At 41.8% G+C, this 21003-nt stretch overlaps 2 protein-coding genes across 2 annotated transcripts; both read right to left on the bottom strand.

Moving 5' to 3' along the window:
• Positions 1-1192: 1192 nt before the first annotated feature.
• On the bottom strand, positions 1193-11523 carry LOC310873751 (protocadherin gamma-A3-like; the record flags this gene model as incomplete). Its single annotated transcript, XM_083786303.1, has 5 exons — positions 1193-1249; positions 2076-3120; positions 7002-7133; positions 7638-7705; positions 10861-11523. The coding sequence occupies 5 exons, from the start codon at positions 11521-11523 to the stop codon at positions 1193-1195; spliced, it is 1965 nt and encodes a 654-aa protein (XP_083642429.1).
• A 1555-nt stretch (positions 11524-13078) lies between these two features.
• LOC310873750 (protocadherin gamma-A11-like) lies at positions 13079-20931 on the bottom strand (the record flags this gene model as incomplete). Its single annotated transcript, XM_083786302.1, has 2 exons — positions 13079-14985; positions 20379-20931. 2 exons carry the CDS (start codon positions 20929-20931, stop codon positions 13079-13081), a joined length of 2460 nt encoding a protein of 819 aa, XP_083642428.1.
• Positions 20932-21003: the final 72 nt, after the last annotated feature.

Here is a 21003-nt window from a genome sequence, read left to right as displayed (position 1 = left end):
CGTGGCCACAAATCTGCTCTCTGTCTATTCTTTCATTCACGACTAGAATCCCTTTGTCTGTCTTTAGCTCTGTATACTGAACGCTTTCTCCAGTGACGATACGAGCCCGACCAGAACGAAGCCTTTTCAGATCCAAGCCCAGGTCCTGTGCAACGTTACCAATAAGAGAGCCTTTCTTCATCTCCTCTGGAACTGAATATCGCATTTGACCATCAACGTTGTGAATAAGCATCATCAAAACAGTCAGCATCTCCAACGCAGGTTTGGAAAATAAACGCCATTTTACACTTCGAGGCTGTATTAATGGCATGTCCTAACGCAGTTAAATCCAACGTAAATATTGAAAGGATAAATCTTCTTGACAATGAAGCACAAAATCATCTATTTGCAGCTTTCGTAGTCTATAGATCTATATCCCCCAATTTATTTCTGTAAAATTAAGATAGGATTCTTCGATATGACTGTGTCCTCCGCCAACACCTCCGCTTAGCCCCACCTCGAAACACAGTGCTTCGACTGAGGGGTTTTCTTTTTTAGGCTGACTACTCCAGTCAGATTTTTCTTCTGACCAACAGCGTCCCTTAGAGTCCAAAACGTGAATGCCAAGATAGATGTAATGAAAACGAAATAGTTCATATACTCATATACTCAACACATGTAATTCATGAAGACAAAAGGAAACAAAACGTCACCTCAGATAGAGTAGAAGTAGTAGAAAGATTGAGTAAAGCATGTGACTATATAGGCCTACACCTGCAGGGCTAATCAGTTTGGTAGACAAGACACAATCATGCGACTTCTACTGCAAGGGTGCATAACGTCAAAGTAAAGAAAAAGTAAACTGACAAACATCGACGTATGGGGAGTAAATGGAGTTGAGGTCCAATCAGAATCACACCAATCAGAAAAATAATGGAGGAGGACACATCAAGGTATATGTTGAGGGGGAACTCCACGTAAAATATTTAAATGCATAATGCAGCATAATACAATCCATCACCACCTCATCTAACGTATAGATTCCAGGGGGATGCGCGCTCCTCTATCACCATAGGACCTATACTATATCCTATGAAATAGTAATTAATACAACAAAATCGACAAAACTCTGTTGTAGCCTATATACCACTATATATTATGTTACTTATTGCAACGTGTTGCCTCCTTATTGAAATGACACGACTAAAATACGTCACATGATGATGATGGGGGAGGCACTGCTGCAAATACGCTCCAACTCCTCAACATGCTGGTTAAAACATGGTTCTGTTTAAATGAGAGACGCAGAAATATATACATATACAACACTCCTTTCAGCCATGTTACACTTGACTTGCGCCATATGAAATAGAGGGCAGGGGAGGGAATTAGGGATAGAAAGAGACAGAGAGAGTATAAAGTAAAAGTATAAAGCTAGAGAGAGAGAGAGAGAGAGAGAGAGAGAGAGAGAGAGAGAGAGATAGAGAGAGAGAGAGAGAGAGAGAGAGAGAGAGAGAGAGAGAGAGAGAGAGAGACAGAGACAGAGAGAGAGAGAGAGACAGAGACAGAGAGAGAGAGAGAGAGACTGTGCTGACTGTGCAGCGCTTTCCTGTGGTGGCGCTGTCCATGGTGCTAAACCACACCAAAGAGACACCAATCGCTGATGAACCTCCGCAACGATAATGCGCGCACCCACACACACGCGCACACACACACACACACACACACACACACACACACACACACACACACACACACACACACACACACACACACACACACACACACACACACACACACACACACACACACACACACACACACACACACACACACACACACACACACACACACACACACACACACCTGACACATATAAACAATTAATAAGCAATGGAGTTATATTATGACGTTGATCATTAGTGCACAGTTATTCAGCTTTGAAGGAACCGATCAAGTTTTTCATTCATGTTCATGTTTCATTCATACATTCATGCTTCAGATTTAGTCATTTACAATACTGAGTTTGCTCTGTAATACTCGAGTGATATCACATTTTCGTTAAAAGGTCTATATTTTAGTGTCGAAAGACAAACCTCTAGAGGAGAGTCTGGTTCATCCAAGATGCTCTTTTCATTCTGCATCCTCTGCATCGTCCCTGTCATACTGGGGTCCATGATCAATATGTTCTGACTACCAGCTCTGCCAAACTTACAGTCACTGTTTCTGGAGTCAGTCGTCCTGCACACCTCGTAATTGTACACATGAGGGAGAGTCCCTGAGCCCAAAGTGTCTGAGTAACGTGGTGGATAATATGGAATCACTGGGAGACTGGAATGATAGAGGCGGGACTGTCTCCATCTGTGTATCTTCACTGATATAATGACCACTAAACACGTGATGAACAAAAAGGAAACTACAGCCAAAGCCAAGACTAAGAAAAACGTCAGGTTGTCATTGTACTCCTTGTCGTGTGAAAAGTCAGTGAACTCTGAAAGAACTTCAGGGAAGCTGTCAGCCACCGCCACGTTAACATTGACTGTAGCTGAACGACAGGGCTGTCCGTTGTCCTCCACTATAACAGTCAGTCTTTGTTTCACAGCATCTTTATCAGTGACTTGACGGATAGTTCTTATTTCTCCATTCTGTAATCCAACTTCAAACAGCGCCCTGTCTGTGGATTTCTGTAATTTATAAGATAGCCACGCATTCTGTCCAGAGTCCACATCAACAGCCACCACTTTAGTGACCAGGTAGCCCACATCTGCTGAACGAGGCACCATCTCAGCCACCAGAGAGCCACCACTCTGAACTGGATACAGAACCTGAGGGGCGTTGTCATTCTGGTCTTGAATTAAAATAGTGACAGTCACATTGCTACCAAGTGGAGGGGAGCCTCCATCTTGCGCTTTGACAAGTAGTTTAAATTGATTGATTTGCTCATAATCGAATGTGCGCACTGCATGTAAAACACCTGTTTCAGCGTTTATGGATACATACGCAGATACTGAGCTACCACTGACCTGCGTGTCCTCTATGAGGTATGAGATTCTGGCGTTTTGATTCCAGTCAGTGTCTCGCGCACTAACAGTAAATATTGAAACTCCAGGGGAGTTGTTCTCAACTATATAAGCCGAATAGCTTGGTTTGTCGAACGATGGTGCATTATCATTTACGTCAGAGATCTTTAGGCATAAAGTTGTTGCACTGGATAGTGAAGGAGACCCTGAATCGGTAGCAGTTATGGTAATATTGTATTCTGATTTTGTTTCACGATCAAACGTCGTATCTGAAATCAAGCTGTAATAATTGGTTAAAGATGACTGTATTTTAAATTGGTGCCGAGAGTCTATTGAGCAGGTTATCTGTCCGTTTCTTTCCGAGTCTGCATCCTTTACATTAATAACGGCTATAGTCGTCCCGGGTGGCGCATCTTCTGATATCGGGCTAGAGAACGACCTGACATTTATGATTGGAGCATTGTCATTAACATCAATAACCTCAATGATAACTTTACTCGCATCATTAAGTCCACCCTGATCTTGGGCGCCGACTCTTAGTTCATATTTTTTGTCTTTTTCGAAATCTATTTTACCTGCAACAGATATTTTTCCAGATGCCTTGTCGATATCAAATATGTCAGCCAGGTTCCCCTTTAAGTTGGAAAACATATAAGTCACTATGCCATTTGATCCACTGTCAGCATCTGAGGCGTTAACGGTTGTGATATATGTACCAATAGGTGCATTTTCTATCACAGTAGCCCTGTACACCGACTGATTGAACACAGGGGAATTGTCATTAACGTCTAAAACGGTTATATCAATATTTACTGTACCAGATTTCGGTGGAGTCCCCCCATCTACTGCTATCAGCTTTAAAGAGAGATGCGGATTTAACTCTCTGTCTAATGGTTTCTGTAAAATCATCTCTGCAAATTTACTCCCGTCGGTGTTAGAATGTTGTTTCAAGGCGAAATTATCATTCGAGCTTAAAACATAATTTTGTAAACTATTAAGTCCTACGTCAGGGTCATCTGCACTTTCTAAGTGAAAATGAGATCCTATCGTTGCAGATTCACTAATTTCCAAATGAATGTGACTGTTTTTGAAAGTAGGGGCATGGTCATTAACATCCACTATTTCTACAATAACTCCATGGAGTTCGATTGGATTTTCTAGAATTATTTCGAAGCTGAAGCTACATGGAGTTACATCCCCACAAAGCTGCTCTCTGTCTATCCTCTCATTCACGACTAGAATCCCTTTGTCTGTCTTCAGCTCAGTGTACTGAACGCTTTCTCCGGTGACAATATGAGCCCGACCAGTTCGGAGCCTTTTCAGATCCAATCCGAGATCCTGTGCTACGTTACCAATAAGAGAGCCTTTCTTCATCTCTTCTGAAACGGAATATCTTATTTGGCCATCAGCATTGTGAATAAGCAACATGAAAAACATCAGCATTTCTGGTGCAGGTATAAAACGCCATTTTACGTATCTTGACGCCATGTTCCAACGCATTTAAATCCACTGTGAAACTCGTATAATTCCTCTTGACAATGAAGAAAAAAGTCAACACATGCCAGCATTGGTATACAAATCTATGAAAAACGAAAACGTTTCTGTGAAATTTAAACAGGATTCTTCGTCACAACTGTCTCCCCGTTGCCCCACCTCGCATGAAGCACAAGGATTTTGCTTCTCTCGTCATTGCAGTTGCAGAGGAGGGGACTTTTAAAGATTAGGCTATACCACCAGTTCGATTTTTATTCTGACCAACAGCGTCCCTTAGAGTCCAAAGCCAGAACGCCAAAGCATGCACTTTATTTATTTTATAATTGTTCCGTTAACTTATTTACATTTCGGTAGTGACAATTGTAGTCTTCTAGGCCTGCAGAAAAAAATAGCACGATGCGAGAAAAACAACCAAGACCATTTGTAGCTGAACTATCATATTTGTATAAATGAAATGTGACAAATAGGTTATTTGGGAGAGAATAATGTGATCCAATAACCAAAGTTACAAACACCAAAGCGGCAAACAGGAGCTGTTCAACCACAGTGCTGACTGGGCCTTTTGAACACAGTTGCAAATGCCACTTTTAACAAAAATGCGTTCGTGTTAATTTCAGAAAACAATACATTACAATTTAAAAAGGGCATATTTAACTCTCTATTTTATTCCTCGTAGATGTATGGTATAGTTGTTTTCTTTTAGAAACTTTGGTAAACACTTTTTTACTTTGATAAAACTATACTAGGCTACAGGTCGAATCTATAATGCATTATGATGACATAATTATATATATATATATATATATATATATATATATATATATATATATATATATATATTTATATAAAAATGCATTATAATGCATTATAAAGCAAAGCATTATAGATCCTGTCCTGAACGTTTCATCAAGTTATTATAATGTGCTGTTCCACTGAGCTTAAATTGCCTATACATTATGACCAGGCACTTATTATACTTAATAAATCAATTGGTTAAGTTGTTACATCATTATTGCATAATTATTCATAACGAGTGTTGAACTTGAACACTTACACGTGCATTAATAAAAACGAATATACAGAACGCAGGAACTACATTGAAAGTTGGTATATGGAACAGAGTTGCGCAAATTTAACCAAGTGGTCGACGTCACCAATCGCATCGGTAACATACAGGTATCCCAAGTCCTGCACGTTACCGATACGATATCCTCTCTTCATCTCCACTGAATAGAGGGTTTGACGCTGACGATAGGCCTACGAAAGCAAAGCAGGAACTGCCATGCTGTTCCACAACACAATCATCATCAAGAAAAAAGGCCTATTTAAAATAAATTGTGGTGTTTTCAAATACAGTCACACAGACGTATAGGCTACGTTTTAATTTCTCACTGTCTTGATTACAAAACACAGTCAGGGTGATTTCACTTGTGTTAAACTCGCCAGAGTTCACTCACCTCTAGAGGAGAGTCTGGTTCATCCAGGATGCTCTTTTCACTATAGAATCGCTGCATTGTCCCTCCAGAACTGGGGTCCATTATCAATATGTTCTTTTGACTACCAGGTCCACCGAATTTACAGTCACTCTTTCTGGAGTCAGTCGTCCTGCACACCTCGTAATTGTACACATGAGGGAGAGTCCCTGAGCCCAAAGTGTCTGAGTAACGTGGTGGATAATACGGAATCACCGGGAGATTTGAATGACAGAGGATGCGAGACTGCTTCCATCTGTATATTTTCACTGATATAATTACAACCAAACATGTGATGAAGAGGAAGGAAACGACAGCCAAAGCTAAGACTAAAAAAAAGGTCAGGTTGTCATTGTACTCCTTGTCGTGCGTAAAGTCAGTGAACTCTGCGAGAACATCAGGGAAGCTGTCAGCCACCGCCACGTTAACATTGACTGTAGCTGAACGAGAGGGCTGTCCGTTGTCCTCCACTATAACAGTCAGCCTTTGTTTCACAACATCTTTATCAGTGACTTGACGGATAGTTCTTATTTCTCCATTCTGTAATCCTACTTCAAAAAGCGCCCTGTCTGTGGGTTTCTGCAGTTTATAAGAGAGCCAGGCATTCTGTCCAGAGTCCACATCAACAGCAACCACTTTGGTGACCAGATAGCCCACATCTGCTGAACGAGGCACCATTTCAGCCACTAGTGATCCACCAGTCTGGACTGGATACAGAACCTGAGGTGCATTGTCATTTTCGTCTAGTATGAAGATATTAACCGTTGCATTGCTAGTGAGTGGAGGGGAGCCTCCGTCTTGCGCCTTCACAACTAATTTCAGGCTTTTTAACTGTTCATAATCAAAGGAGCGCACTGCATGTAAAACTCCAGTTTCAGAGTTTATAGATACATAACTGTTGACTGGACTGCCATGGATCTGTGTATCCTCTAAAAGGTAGGATATTCTCGCGTTCTGATTCCAGTCAGAGTCCCGTGCGCTAACAGTAAATATGGACATGGCAGGGGAATTGTTCTCTTTAATATAAGCATTATACGCAGTTTTGTCAAACAGTGGGGCATTGTCATTTACATCAGAAATACTAAGCCTTAACATTGTAGTGCTAGACAGGGAAGGAGAACCGGAATCAGTCGCCTTAATGGTTATGTTGTATTCAGGCACAATTTCTCTATCGAAAGCAGCATCTGTTAATAAAGTATAGTAATTTGTCAATGACGATTTGATTTTAAATGGGAGATTGTTGGCTATAGTGCATGTAACCTGGCCGTTTTGCGCTGAATCTGCGTCTTTGACGTTTATTATTGCCACCGTGGTGCCAGGTTCAGCATCCTCAGAAACAGGGCTGGAGAATGACATGACGTTTATCACTGGTGCGTTGTCATTAACATCAACAATGTCAATCAGGACCTTACTGGAATCTGTAAGACCACCTTGGTCCATGGCCTCAACCATAATTTCGTACTTTTTATCTTTCTCATAGTCTATTTGACCCACAAGACTTATTATACCAGTGGTTTCGTCCATTTGAAATATTCGAGTGACATGCTCTCTCATGTTGGAAAACGTATACGCGATAATACCATTTGATCCACTGTCTGCATCACTGGCATTGACTCTAGTGATATATGTCCCTTTTATCGCATTTTCCTTTACAGTAGCCCTGTATAATGACTGGTTAAAAACGGGAGCATTATCATTCGCATCTAAAACGGTGATATCGATATTTACTGTACCAGATCTCTGCGGGGTCCCACCATCCAGCGCTATCAGCTTCAACAGTAATCTCGACTGGCTTTCTCTGTCTAACGGTTTCTGTATAATCATCTCTGCATATTTTCTACCATCGGGAGTTGATTGTTGCTTCAATACAAAATTATCATTGGTATTTAATATGTATGTTTGTAGACCATTATCACCTACATCTGCGTCTTCTGCAGTGGGCAACATGAAACGAGATCCAATTGTCGCTGTTTCACTTATTTCTAATTTGATTTCACCTTTCCCAAATACGGGCGAATTGTCATTAATATCCAATATTTCCACAGTTAATCGGTGCAGCTCCATAGGATTTTCTAAAATAACTTCAAAGCTGAAGCTACACGGAGTGACATCACCACAAAGCTGCTCTCGGTCTATCCTCTCATTCACGACTAGAATCCCTTTGTCTGTCTTCAGCTCAGTGTACAGAACGCTTTCTCCGGTGATGATACGGGCCCGGCCAGAACGGAGCCTTTTCAGGTCCAATCCCAGGTCCTGTGCAACGTTACCGATAAGAGATCCTTTCTTCATCTCCTCTGGGATGGAATAGCGAATTTGACCACTGGCGAAATGACTGATATAAAACAGGAATAGCAACAGCTTCCATGTTGATCCACAAAACAACCACCGATTTGCGCAAAAGAAACCATGACACTTCTCAACCGCCATTGGAAAAATGAAACCTCAACACCACCACCTGAAGAAAACACATCCACAAACAGGCAGCAAGTGTATCCTATCAAATAATAACCTATATCCACGCGTCAGTTTGATTTCAAATATTTATGCTCCTCGTTTCGTAGCCTATACTATTCTGAAGCTTATAGTCTCTCTTCTTCAGTGAAGTGCACTGATAGGGGAGGAGAAACGGATGAGTGACAACACCTAATATATGCTCTATTCACTGACCAACAGCGTCCCTTAGAGTTGAAAACACGAATATCAATGTAAGACGGAGGACTATAGCATGCCCTAACACTTCGATCACGTGTGTTGATCAATTTATCAAAACGTAATTGCTTTACAAATGCTTAATAAAAAACAAAAGGAAAACATCGGCCATATCAGGCAAACAAACCAGTGAAAATCTTTAACTGAACAAATTATATCAAAGAACTCACAGAGGCATTACACACAACTCGTTCTCTAAGTGGAGCTGTCCTCACAGTATGGTGCTGAAACGTGGTGTGTGTGTGTGTGTGTGTGTGTGTGTGTGTGTGTGTGTGTGTGTGTGTGTGTGTGTGTGTGTGTGTGTGTGTGTGTGTGTGTGTGTGTGTGTGTGCGCGCGCGTGTGTGTGTGTGCGCGTGTCCACGCGCGTGCGTGCGACCGTGCGTGCTTATACACAGTTACACACAGTGTATTATATGTTATAATGACTGGAAATCCATCTCACCTCCAAAGGAGAGTCTGGTTCATCCAAGATGCTCTTTTCATTCTGCATACTCCGCATGGTTCCTGTACAACTGGGGTCCATGATCAGTATGTTCTGACTACCAGCTCCGCCGAACTTACAGTCACTCTTTCTGGAGTCAATTGACCTGCACACCTCGTAATTGTACACATGAGGGAGAGTCGCTGACCCCAAAGTGTCTGAGTAACGTGGTGGATAATATGGAATCACTGGGAGACTGGAATGATAGAGGCGGGACTGTCTCCATCTGTATATTTTCACCGATATAATAACCACTAAACACGTGATGAACAGAAAGGAAACTACAGCCAAAGCCAACACTAAGAAAAACGTCAGGTTGTCATTGTACTCCTTGTCGTGTGTAAAGTCAGTGAACTCTGAGAGAACTTCAGGGAAGCTGTCAGCCACCGCCACGTTAACATTGACTGTAGCTGAACGAGAGGGCTGTCCGTTGTCCTCCACTATAACAGTCAGCCTTTGTTTCACAACATCTTTATCAGTGACTTGACGGATAGTTCTTATTTCTCCATTCTGTAATCCCACTTCAAACAACGCCCTGTCTGTGGCTTTCTGCAGTTTATAGGAGAGCCAGGCATTCTGCCCAGAGTCCACATCAACAGCCACCACTTTAGTGACCAGATAGCCCACATCTGCTGAACGAGGCACTATTTCAGCCACCAGAGAGCTACCACCCTGGACTGGATACAGAACCTGAGGAGCGTTGTCATTCTGGTCCTGGATCAGTATATTCACAGTCACATTACTACTGAGTGGAGGTGAGCCTCCGTCCTGTGCTTTGACAATGAATGACAGCTGTTTGATCTGCTCGTAGTCAAATGAGCGCAATGCATGTACCACTCCACTCTCTGCGTTAACGGACACATGTCCAGTTACTGGGGACCCATTAGATTCTTCAAGAATATAAGAAATACGAGCATTTTGATTTTCGTCGAGGTCATTAGCTCTAACAGTGAGCACAGATACACCTGGCGCGTTATTCTCAGCAATAAACGCATTGTAAAACAGCTGTTTGAAAACAGGGGCATTATCGTTCACGTCAGACACCTTTAGATGAAAGGTTCTATGACTTGAAAGAGGGGGTGATCCTGAGTCAGTTGCAACTACAGTGATGTTATAGTCAGAAACAGTTTCACGATCTAATGCACCATCCGTCACCAAAGTGTAGTAATTTCTTAAATTCGACTTTATTTTAAAAGGTGAATTTCGGTCTACAGTACAAGTCACCTGTCCATTATTACCCGAATCTATGTCTTTAGCATTAATTATGCCAATAGTTGTGCCAGGAGCAGAGTCCTCAGACACAGGGCTAGTGAATGACATGACGTTTATGACAGGTGCATTATCATTCACATCAATAACCTCAATTATCACCTTACTAGAATCTGTTAATCCACCTTGGTCTTTTGCTTCGATTCTGAGTTCATACTTTTTATCTTTTTCAAAATCTATTATTCCTGAAACCGATAATAACCCGGAACTTGGATCTATAGACAGCAAATCAGCGACGTTGCCCTTCAAATTGGCAAGTGAATACGTGATGTATCCGTTTGATCCACTATCTGCATCTGTAGCATTAACAGTTACAATATTAGTACCCCTTTGTGCGTTTTCCATCACTATAGCTCTATATACTGACTGGTTGAAAACAGGAGCATTGTCATTAGCATCTAAAACAGTGATGTCGATTTTTACTGTACCAGATCTCTGCGGAGTGCCCCCGTCTACTGCTATCAGCTGTAGAGACAGTCGAGGTTGCTCTTCTCTATCTAATGATTTCTGTAACACCATTTCAATATATTTACTGCCATCAGGATTTACATGTTGTTTTAAAACGAAATTTTCATTTGAGGTTAAAATATAATTTTGCAGACCGTTGATTCCAACATCAGGATCATCTGCATTGTCCATCATAAATCGTGCACCACTGTTTGCAGACTCACTAATTTCCAAAGCAAGATCAGTTTTCTTGAACACTGGAGGGTGATCATTTACATCCAATACTTCAATTGTGATATGGTGAAGTTCCATTGGGTTCTCTAAAATAATTTCAAAACTGAAGCTGCACGGAGTGACGTCGCCACAAAGCTGTTCTCTGTCTATTCTCTCATTCACAACTAGAATCCCTTTGTCTGTATTCAGCTCGGTATACTGAACGCTTTCTCCGGTGACGATACGGGCCCGACCAGAACGGAGCCTTTTCAGATCCAAACCCAGGTCCTGTGCCACGTTACCGATTAGAGAGCCTTTCTTCATCTCCTCTGGAATAGAATACCGTATTTGACCACTGACCGCACAATTGAGATGAAGCAGAAAAAACAACAGTTTCCATGTCCGTCCATAACCAGAGCGATATATTCCAAATGCCATGATGTAGAAAATACCAAAATACTATTTCTTTTAATGAGAAAGGATACCTAATTAGAATAATTTAGCATTTCTACCAGTAGACAAATTATAATGTTATTTCGTAATGTATTTATACCACAACGAAATGACAATCTGTCCATGTAATGTTTCCATATAGCCTCACCCCATGTTATGCTCAGCCTGAGCCTCGATCTGCTTGTGTCTATTGAAAGACTATGGGAGGAGAGGAGATTGTGAAAATGCTGAGGCATTATTTCATTAACCAACAGCGTCCCTTAGAGTTCACCAGCAAGAACATCATGTGGAGTGAGTTAGTTGTATAAAAAGGTAGTCAACTGATTATTCTCTATTATTGAATCTGTGAATTTCATCCAGTGATAAAATAGAAGATTAAATAACCACATACCACGATAAGGCAATTAAAAGCAAAGCTTCTGATATAATGCACTATAAGGAACTGTCACCATAACTAGAGTATAGCTTACATCTGCTTTGTAAGAGGACGGCAGGAATATTTGATCGAGCTGCTAGTGCTACATCTTAGTAAGCAAATTATATTTTCTTTTTTGAATGAAACACATTCAATATATTTTCAACTATACTAGGCCTACATTTAAAGAGGCAACACATTAAGGAAGGAAACATTAGAAGACATTCAGCAAATGTCTATAGTTTTAATATAGCTGTACTGCTGGTGCAATATTACATCCATTAAAGTCGCCCATGCATACAAGCCCTGACAAAAGGGGATGGTAATTTTGCATTTTAAAACGCAGGAGCGTTTAGGATTGACATAGGGATGTTATTGCAACGTTAGACAGTAGTCACACAACGCGCCCAGGGGGCCGACCCGGTTCCGCAACCCGTCCCGTGTCCGCAACAGTTGAGAAATGACAGAGTTACCGTGTGGGGGTCCCGGGGGTCCCCGGAACAGCCAGACCCACAGGAACGTGCCGAGAGGGCCGGCCCGGTTCCGGCGAGCCGTTCCCGTATACAAAACAGTCGACAAATGATAGTTACCGTGAGGGGGTCCCCAGGGGGTACTGTACTGTCACTGTAGCCTACTGTACTGTAACACCCGAAATCTCGAAATAGCTGCTAAAAACTCAGCTTCCTATCATGCACCTGTGCAAAGTGGGAAGCTCAACAGCGTCACTTTGTCACCTGTTGATACCCTAAACGGACAAACATAGGGATTAGGGACAGACAGACACACATTGCTGTTCCTTGGAGTGGCTGCACTACTCAAAAATAGGGTAGTATAGAGATAAACGCTGTCCATGGTGCCGAAAGTTCAATAACAGCGCAAAAGCTAAAAATAAGCGTTATATCACGGATTCACAATGGGAAAAATTCCTTATATATATATATACGGTAAGGGTAATGGGTAATGTAGAAGTAAAAGAGAAGAAAGGAAACAGATTCTACCGTTTTACTGAAAGAGGAGCTGTCCGCGTTGTAGTGCTGAAAAGGCCAGGGCAGATTACATTGCTGCGACGCACCACTTGATTGATTTGATTAACTGGAAATCATTGCTCTGTCAGAATGTCTACACTCAAACATAATTTTGACTCACCTCCAAAGGAGAATCTGGTTCATCCAGGATGCTCTTTTCACTGTGTATCCGCTGCATTGTCCCTGTAGAACTGGGATCCATTATCAGTATGTTCTGACTACCAGCTCTGCCGAACTTACAGTCACTTTTTCTGGAGTCAGTCGTCCTGCACACCTCGTAATTGTACACATGAGGGAGAGTTCCTGACCCCAAAGTGTCTGAGTAACGTGGTGGATAATATGGAATCACTGGGAGACTGGAATGATAGAGGCGGGACTGTCTCCATCTGTATATTTTCACTGATATGATAACAACTAAAGACGTAATAAAGAGAAAGGAAACTACAGCCAAAGCCAACACTAAGAAAAACGTCAGGTTGTCATTGTACTCTTTGTCGTGTGTAAAGTCAGTGAACTCTGAGAGAACTTCAGGGAAGCTGTCAGCCACCGCCACGTTAACATTGACTGTAGCTGAACGAGAGGGCTTTCCGTTGTCCTCCACTATAACAGTCAGCTTTTGTTTGACAGGATCTTTATCAGTGACTTGACGGATTGTTCTTATTTCTCCATTCTGTAAACCCACTTCAAACAACGCCCTGTCTGTGGCCTTCTGCAGTTTATAGGAGAGCCAGGCATTCTGTCCAGAGTCCACATCAACAGCCACCACTTTAGTGACCAGATAGCCCACATCTGCTGAACGAGGCACCATTTCAGCTACCAGGGAGCCTCCGGAGTGTACCGGGTACAGAACCTGAGGAGCATTGTCATTCTCGTCCCGAACTAATATTTTAACAGTAGCAACTGAACTGAGTGGAGGGGACCCTCCATCACGTGCAGTAACGTTAAACTCAAAGTACTTTATTTGTTCATAATCCAAAGATCTCACGGCATGAATTACGCCAGTGTCTGAATTAACTGACACGAATGAGGAGACAGATACTCCACTAAGTTCCCTTTCTTCCAGATAGTATGAAATACGTGCGTTTTGGCCCCAGTCAGCGTCACTCGCCCTTACAGCAAATATGGAGTAACCAGGAGAGTTATTCTCTGGGATAATTCTACTGTATTCAGATTCATTAAAAGTGGGTGGGCTGTCATTTTCGTCAGACACCTTGACTGTAATATTTTTACTACTAGAGAGTGGTGGTGAGCCATTGTCAGATACAGTTATGGTGATATTATATTCAGGAATACCTTCTCTGTCTAAGACATTATCTGTTACTATTGTATAATAACCAGTTAGGGATGATTCAATTTTGAAAGGGACATCAGCATTGATAGAACACTTGACAACACTGTTACTGTCCGAGTCTGCGTCATCGACATTAACAACAGCTACAGTTGTGCCAGGCGGAGAATCCTCAGATATAGAGTTGGAAAATGACATTAGCTCTATAGCAGGGATGTTATCATTCTCGTCAAGGATTTGAATGATAACTTTGCACGTGTCAGTATAACCGCCATGGTCGCTTGCTTTGACATTTAATTGATACGTCTTCGACTTTTCAAAATCTAGTTTGCCTGAAACTTTAATCTCTCCTGTATTTACATTCAATTCAAAAAGATCCTTTGCATCTCTGGCAACCTGTGCAATGGAGAAAATTACTTCACCATATAGCCCCTTATCTGCATCATTTGCACTAACAGTAGTTACAATTGTACCTTCTGGGGAATTCTCCTTTACATCAGCTTTATAAACAGACTGGCCACACACTGGCGCGTTGTCATTAGCATCGAGCACAGTTATGTGTATGCGAACCGTTCCTGATCTACGTGGCTCACCCCCGTCTGAAGCTACCAACACGAGCGAATGGGTCTCCTCTTTTTCTCTGTCCAAAGGCTTTTGCAAAACCATCTCGATGAATTTACCTCCATCAGGCTGACTCTGCATTTCCAATTTAAAATTATCTGAGGGCGGTTTGAGTGTGTATTTTTGAATATCGTTAGCGCCAACGTCTGGGTCCTCTGCACTCTCCAGAGAGAAGCGCGTACCCAATGAAACACTCTCAACGATGTTCAAATGTATTTCGTCTTTAGGGAATGCTGGACTGTTATCGTTTATATCTATAACTTCCACTGTAACACGATATAGCTGGATGGGATTTTCAATGATAAGCTCAAAACTGAAGCTACAAGGCGTTGTCTGTCCACAAAGCTCTTCTCGGTCGATTCGCTCTTTAATAACGAGGGTGCCTTTGTTTCGGTTTAGCTCGACATACTGCCGACCTCCTTTTGTTATAATACGAGCTTTACCCTTTATGAGCCTTTCAACATCCAGGCCCAAATCCCTACCGATATTTCCAACAAGCGATCCCTCGGCTTGCTCCTCTGGTATGGAATAACGAGCCTGCCCTGTCACGGAATGGAGGGCGGTAAGAAAAAGGAGAAAAAGCGGTACTTTCCATTCGCCACGGTATCTTGTCCAGATAATACCCACCATACTTCATAAAAAGGTTAGTCTGTTAGTAAAATGTAAAGGGTATTCCTTATGAATAATTATTAACAGAATCCAGAACTAGAACATGACGATAAATGCCAAAAATAATCCAATAGCCTTTTCTCGAGTGAGAAACGGAGAGTGAGAATTATAGGAAGGTCGACTGCACCACTTCAGAGCATCAGCTTCAACTATGTATCAACAGCGGCACTCAGAGTCCAGTCACAGGAATCACATCGGGTGTTTCGTATTCATTTATGCAAGTTAATAATCACTGTGTCAAATAACAGGCAAACATAACTGTCACTCAAAACAATCAAATCAAAATTACACACAATTTGGAAACCAACTTGTAATAGTATAGTTTTCACCCGATCTATACTTCCCAAAGCAACAGACTCAGTCTCAGTCTCGCCACAATAAAGCATCCAGCAGAAAGTGGCAGAGTAAGCTAAATCTCAATAATTTGAAGCATGCCCACAGTAAACCAATTTGTATCGCATGCCTCTCAGAGCATTATTAAAGACAGTTGTACACAGTGGTACATTAATCAGTCATTTGCGATGCTGTTGCTAAAGTTCAGACAGACGGGCTTGCAGGACGTTGTCATTAGGCCTATATCACTGTTGTTTACTTGTAACAAATACAAAACATACAAACGTGTCAATTAATCATGTCATTCACCAGAGTTGATATCTGAGAACAATCAAATAATTGCTTCTCCCTCTGTCCACTGCTCTATCAATGCTCACCAAACTTTGATTCAGAGGCTGTATACATTTGATGTCACTCTGTTGTCAGTTGTCCTGCACACCTCGTAATTGTACACATATGGGAGACTCCCTGTCCCTAAAGTGTCTGAGTAACGTGGTGGATAATATGGAATCACTGGGAAACTGGAATGTTATGGAGACAGTTATTATATTATCACTATAATAACGACTAAACACGTGATGAACAAATATGAAACTATATCCTACACCAAGACTATAGGTAAAAAGTCATGGTGTCATTGTAATCTTTGTCGCGTGTAAAGTCAGTGAACTCTGAGAGAACTTCAGGGAAGCCGAAACCAAAACGCTGTCCATGGTGCTGATAAGATACGATGTGTGAGAGCTCTATACAGTCTGAAAGTGTCTTATCCACAGAATTAGTGATATAGGCTAGAATTGTTATACTGAAGAAGGCAGTTACCCGCCAAAACGTTGGTTTCTTTTTACTCTGCTAAAAATAAAGTATTGTCACTTTCGACACTGCTGTGTCTTCTCTTGAAGACTACTATTTAGATGATTCTTCCGTGGGCCGGCACAACTAAGGACTTTGATATGCGTAGCAATTGCACTTGCAATATAATAAACACAATAACGGTTGCCCTTATTTTTATAGCACCTTTGTACTGTCATTTAGGTGAAGCAATACAGTGAATCAATGAATGCACAGTTTATATATTATGTTGTTGGGATGACGTTTTAAAATGTCAACTATTCCTCATTTACCCATCTTAATAAATGAGGACTAGATAGATATACTCTGCATAAGTAGCCTACTTCAGAGACATTATATAATTTAGTAGCATTAATAAATGAGGAATAGTTGCAATTTTAGAATAACATAAAAAAATATTAACATGGTCTTAACAAGTGCATTTATTACATTTAAATCATGATTTGTTTGTCACTTATTAAAGGCTTTGGGTCGCCTTTTTGTATAGATGTTGGAAACGTAAATTGAGTTGACAACATGGCTTTGGCTTATATACTGGCAGTTGTTATACTGGCGCAAGCAGAGCAAGCAAGTACTGCGATTTGCTGGGTATTTATGTAGGCCTATGTAAGGGACCATCATTCTTGATGACGTATAAAGGTCTACGTTTGGTGATCGTGTGTGTGTGTGTGTGTGTGTGTGTGTGTGTGTGTGTGTGTGTGTGTGTGTGTGAGTGTGTGTGTGTGTGAGTGTGAGTGTGAGTGTGAGTGTGAGTGTGAGTGTGAGTGTGAGTGTGAGTGTGTGTGTGTGTGTGTGTGTGTGTGTGTGTGTGTGAGAGAGAGACTGTCTGACTGTCTGTCTATCTGTCGGGGTAAGAATGGTCATGCCACCATATATGGCCGTCAGTCCGTCACGCATCGTAACACGTCACAGCACCATATTTGGTCGTCAGTCTGTCACGCCTTGTTACACACTCCATGACACTGAAGATCACACAAAGATCACAACACTGACCTCATCAAATTCTGGATAGCCATATGCCATACCATGCCATGAAGAAGACTGGATTATCATCACCTAGATCTGCATATATGGAGCCGGCCAGCAACATCTGACCTCAAACCTCAAACCCTTAGGTCTCATGGAGCTAACCTGTTCTGACATTCCATATGTTGATCCTTCCCCACCCGTCCTTCCTCTTCGGTGTCTCCCTTTTAACTGATACCTGCATGTACATTCAAACACATTCAAACTTTGGGCCCGCCCAAATGTATTAGTGCAGCCGCGCCCGGAAGCCGGCTCTCAACAGGACCGGAATTTACGAAACCCTGTACACTCAAGACACTGCCCCCGCTGCCACCCTTAGATCTGACATGATCTGACATTCCATATATGTTGATCTGGAATCATCAAACCCTGTACAATCAAGACAGGCTCCATATATGGCCAGAAATACTGGATGACATGGCCAGACCTAACGAGGTTGATGAGGTCACCTAATCTGACCTCATCAAACCCTGTACACTCAAGACACGCTCCATGACCAGCACATAAGTAGATCTGACCCCCCATGCCAAAGCACTAGCGCTCGCCCAGCAGTCTGCCGTCACCCAGGTGGATGTATGCACGCAACCTCGCCCTTTAGGGTGTCTTACTGTTGAAACTATTACAACATAATTAAAAGTCATTAATAACTCCATTAACAGTTTATGAATGATTTTTTAACTAGTTATAACGGTTAGTTATTGTTATTGTTATACCAACCATGAATATAACATTAACTGAAAACATACATGTGAACTAACCTCTATAGGAGAGTCGGGTTCATCCAGGATGTTCTTTTCACTCTGTAATCGTTGCATCGTCCCTGAACTGGGGTCCATTATTAGTATATTCTGACTACCAGCTCTGCCAAATTTACAGTCACTCTTTCTGGAGTCAGTCGTCCTACACACCTCGTAATTGTACACATGAGGGAGAGTTCCTGAACCCAAAGTGTCTGAGTAACGTGGTGGATAATATGGAATTACAGGGAGACTGGAATGATAGAGGCGGGACTGTCTCCATCTGTATATTTTCACTGATATTATAACAACTAAACATGTGATAAAGAGAAAGGAAACTACAGCCAAAGCCAAGACTAAGTAAAACGTCAGGTTGTCATTGTATTCCTTGTCGTGTGTAAAGTCAGTGAACTCTGAGAGAACTTCAGGGAAGCTGTCAGCCACCACCACGTTAACATTGACTGCAGCTGAACGAGAGGGCTGTCCGTTGTCCTCCACTATAACAGTCAGTCTTTGTTTCACAGCATCTTTATCAGTGACTTGACGGATAGTTCTTATTTCACCATTTTGTAATCCCACTTCAAACAGAGCCCTGTCTGTGGATTTCTGCAGTTTATAGGAGAGCCAGGCATTCTGTCCAGAGTCCCCATCAACAGCCACCACTTTAGTGACCAGATAGCCCACATCCGCTGAACGAGGCACCATTTCAGCAACCAGAGAACCACCAGATTGAACTGGATACAGAACCTGAGGAGCGTTGTCATTCTGGTCCTGGATGAGTAGGATTACAGTAACATTACTGCAGAGTGGAGGAGAGCCTCCGTCTTGCGCTTTGACAACGAATGACAGCTGTTTGATCTGTTCGTAATCAAAAGAGCGTCCTGCATGTATCACTCCGGTCTCAGTATTAACTGACACATATGCAGACACTGGGGATCCTCCAATATTAGACTCCTCAAGGATATAAGATATGCGAGCATTCTGGGTGTCATCTGGGTCTTCAGCCTTAACTGTGAGTACATTTGCACCTGGAGAGTTATTCTCTCCAATAAACGCACTGTAAACGCTCCTTTCAAATACTGGAACGTTATCATTAACGTCAGAGATCTTGAGATGAAAGGTTCTCATACTTGAAAGAGGGGGTGAACCTGCGTCGGTTGCAACTACAGTGATGTTATAGTCAGAAACAGTTTCCCTATCTAATACAGCATCAGTCACCAACGTATAGTAATTTCTTAAATTCGATTTAATCTTGAAGGGGGAGTTTTGGTTTATAACACAGCTCACCTGCCCGTTTTCACCTGAATCTAAGTCCTTAACATTAATAATGCCAAGTGTTGTGCCAAGGGCCGAGTCCTCAGAAATAGGACTTGTGAATGACATAACACTGATGACAGGTGCATTATCGTTTACATCGATAACTTCGATTATAATTTTACTGGAATCTGTTAAACCTCCTTGATCTTTTGCTTCTATTCTCAATTCATATTTCTTGTCTTTCTCATAGTCAATTACGCCGGTTACTAAAATCACACCTGTGTTTTCATTAACTGACAATATATCAGTCAGGCCACCATTAAGATCAGAAAAATAGTAAGATATCAAACTATTTGTGCCAAAATCGGCATCGCTGGCGTTAACAGTAGTAACATATGTGCCTCTTGGTGCATTTTCCATCACTGTCGCTTTGTAAATTGATTGATTGAATACAGGTGCATTATCGTTCGAATCTAACACGGTGATATTTATATTTACTGTACCAGATCTCTGTGGATTTCCACCGTCCACTGCTATCAACTTTAAAAACATTCGGGGATATTCCTCTCTGTCTAGAGTTTTCTGAAGCACCATTTCAGCATATTTCTTTCCATCAGCACCAGAACTTTGCTTCAGAACGAAATTATCATTTGGGGTTAAAACATATTGCTGAAGTCCATTGACGCCTACATCTGGGTCCTCTGCACTCGCCAACGAAAACCTCGCACCATTACTAGCCGACTCGCTAATTTCAAAATCAATGCTATTTTTCTTGAATTTGGGTGAATGGTCGTTTATGTCTAAAATTTCGACTGTGACATGATGCAATTCCATTGGGTTCTCTAAAATGATTTCGAAGCTAAAGCTACACGGAGTGACGTCGCCACAAAGCTGTTCTCGGTCTATTCTCTCATTTACGACTAGAATCCCTTTGTCCGTCTTCAGCTCGGTGTACTGAACGCTTTCCCCAGTGACGATACGAGCCCGACCAGAACGGAGCCTTTTCAGATCCAAACCCAGGTCCTGTGCCACGTTACCGATCAGAGAGCCTTTCTTCATCTCCTCTGGAATAGAATACCGTATTTGACCACTGGCCGCACGATTGAGATGAAGCAGAAAAAACAACAGCTTCCATGTCCGTCCATAACCAGAGCGATAGATTCCAAACGCCATGATGTGTAGAATAAAAGAGAAAATACGAATTTGAACGAGATATACTTAAGCCAACTGTAGAATTTCCACCAT

This window comes from Protomyctophum parallelum (assembly GCF_964188405.1).
Source record: "Protomyctophum parallelum genome assembly, chromosome: 16".
NCBI classification, from domain to species: Eukaryota; Metazoa; Chordata; class Actinopteri; order Myctophiformes; family Myctophidae; genus Protomyctophum; species Protomyctophum parallelum.
The sequence above is the reverse complement of the archived record's forward strand: the minus strand, read 5'-3'. Positions and strand labels throughout refer to the sequence as shown.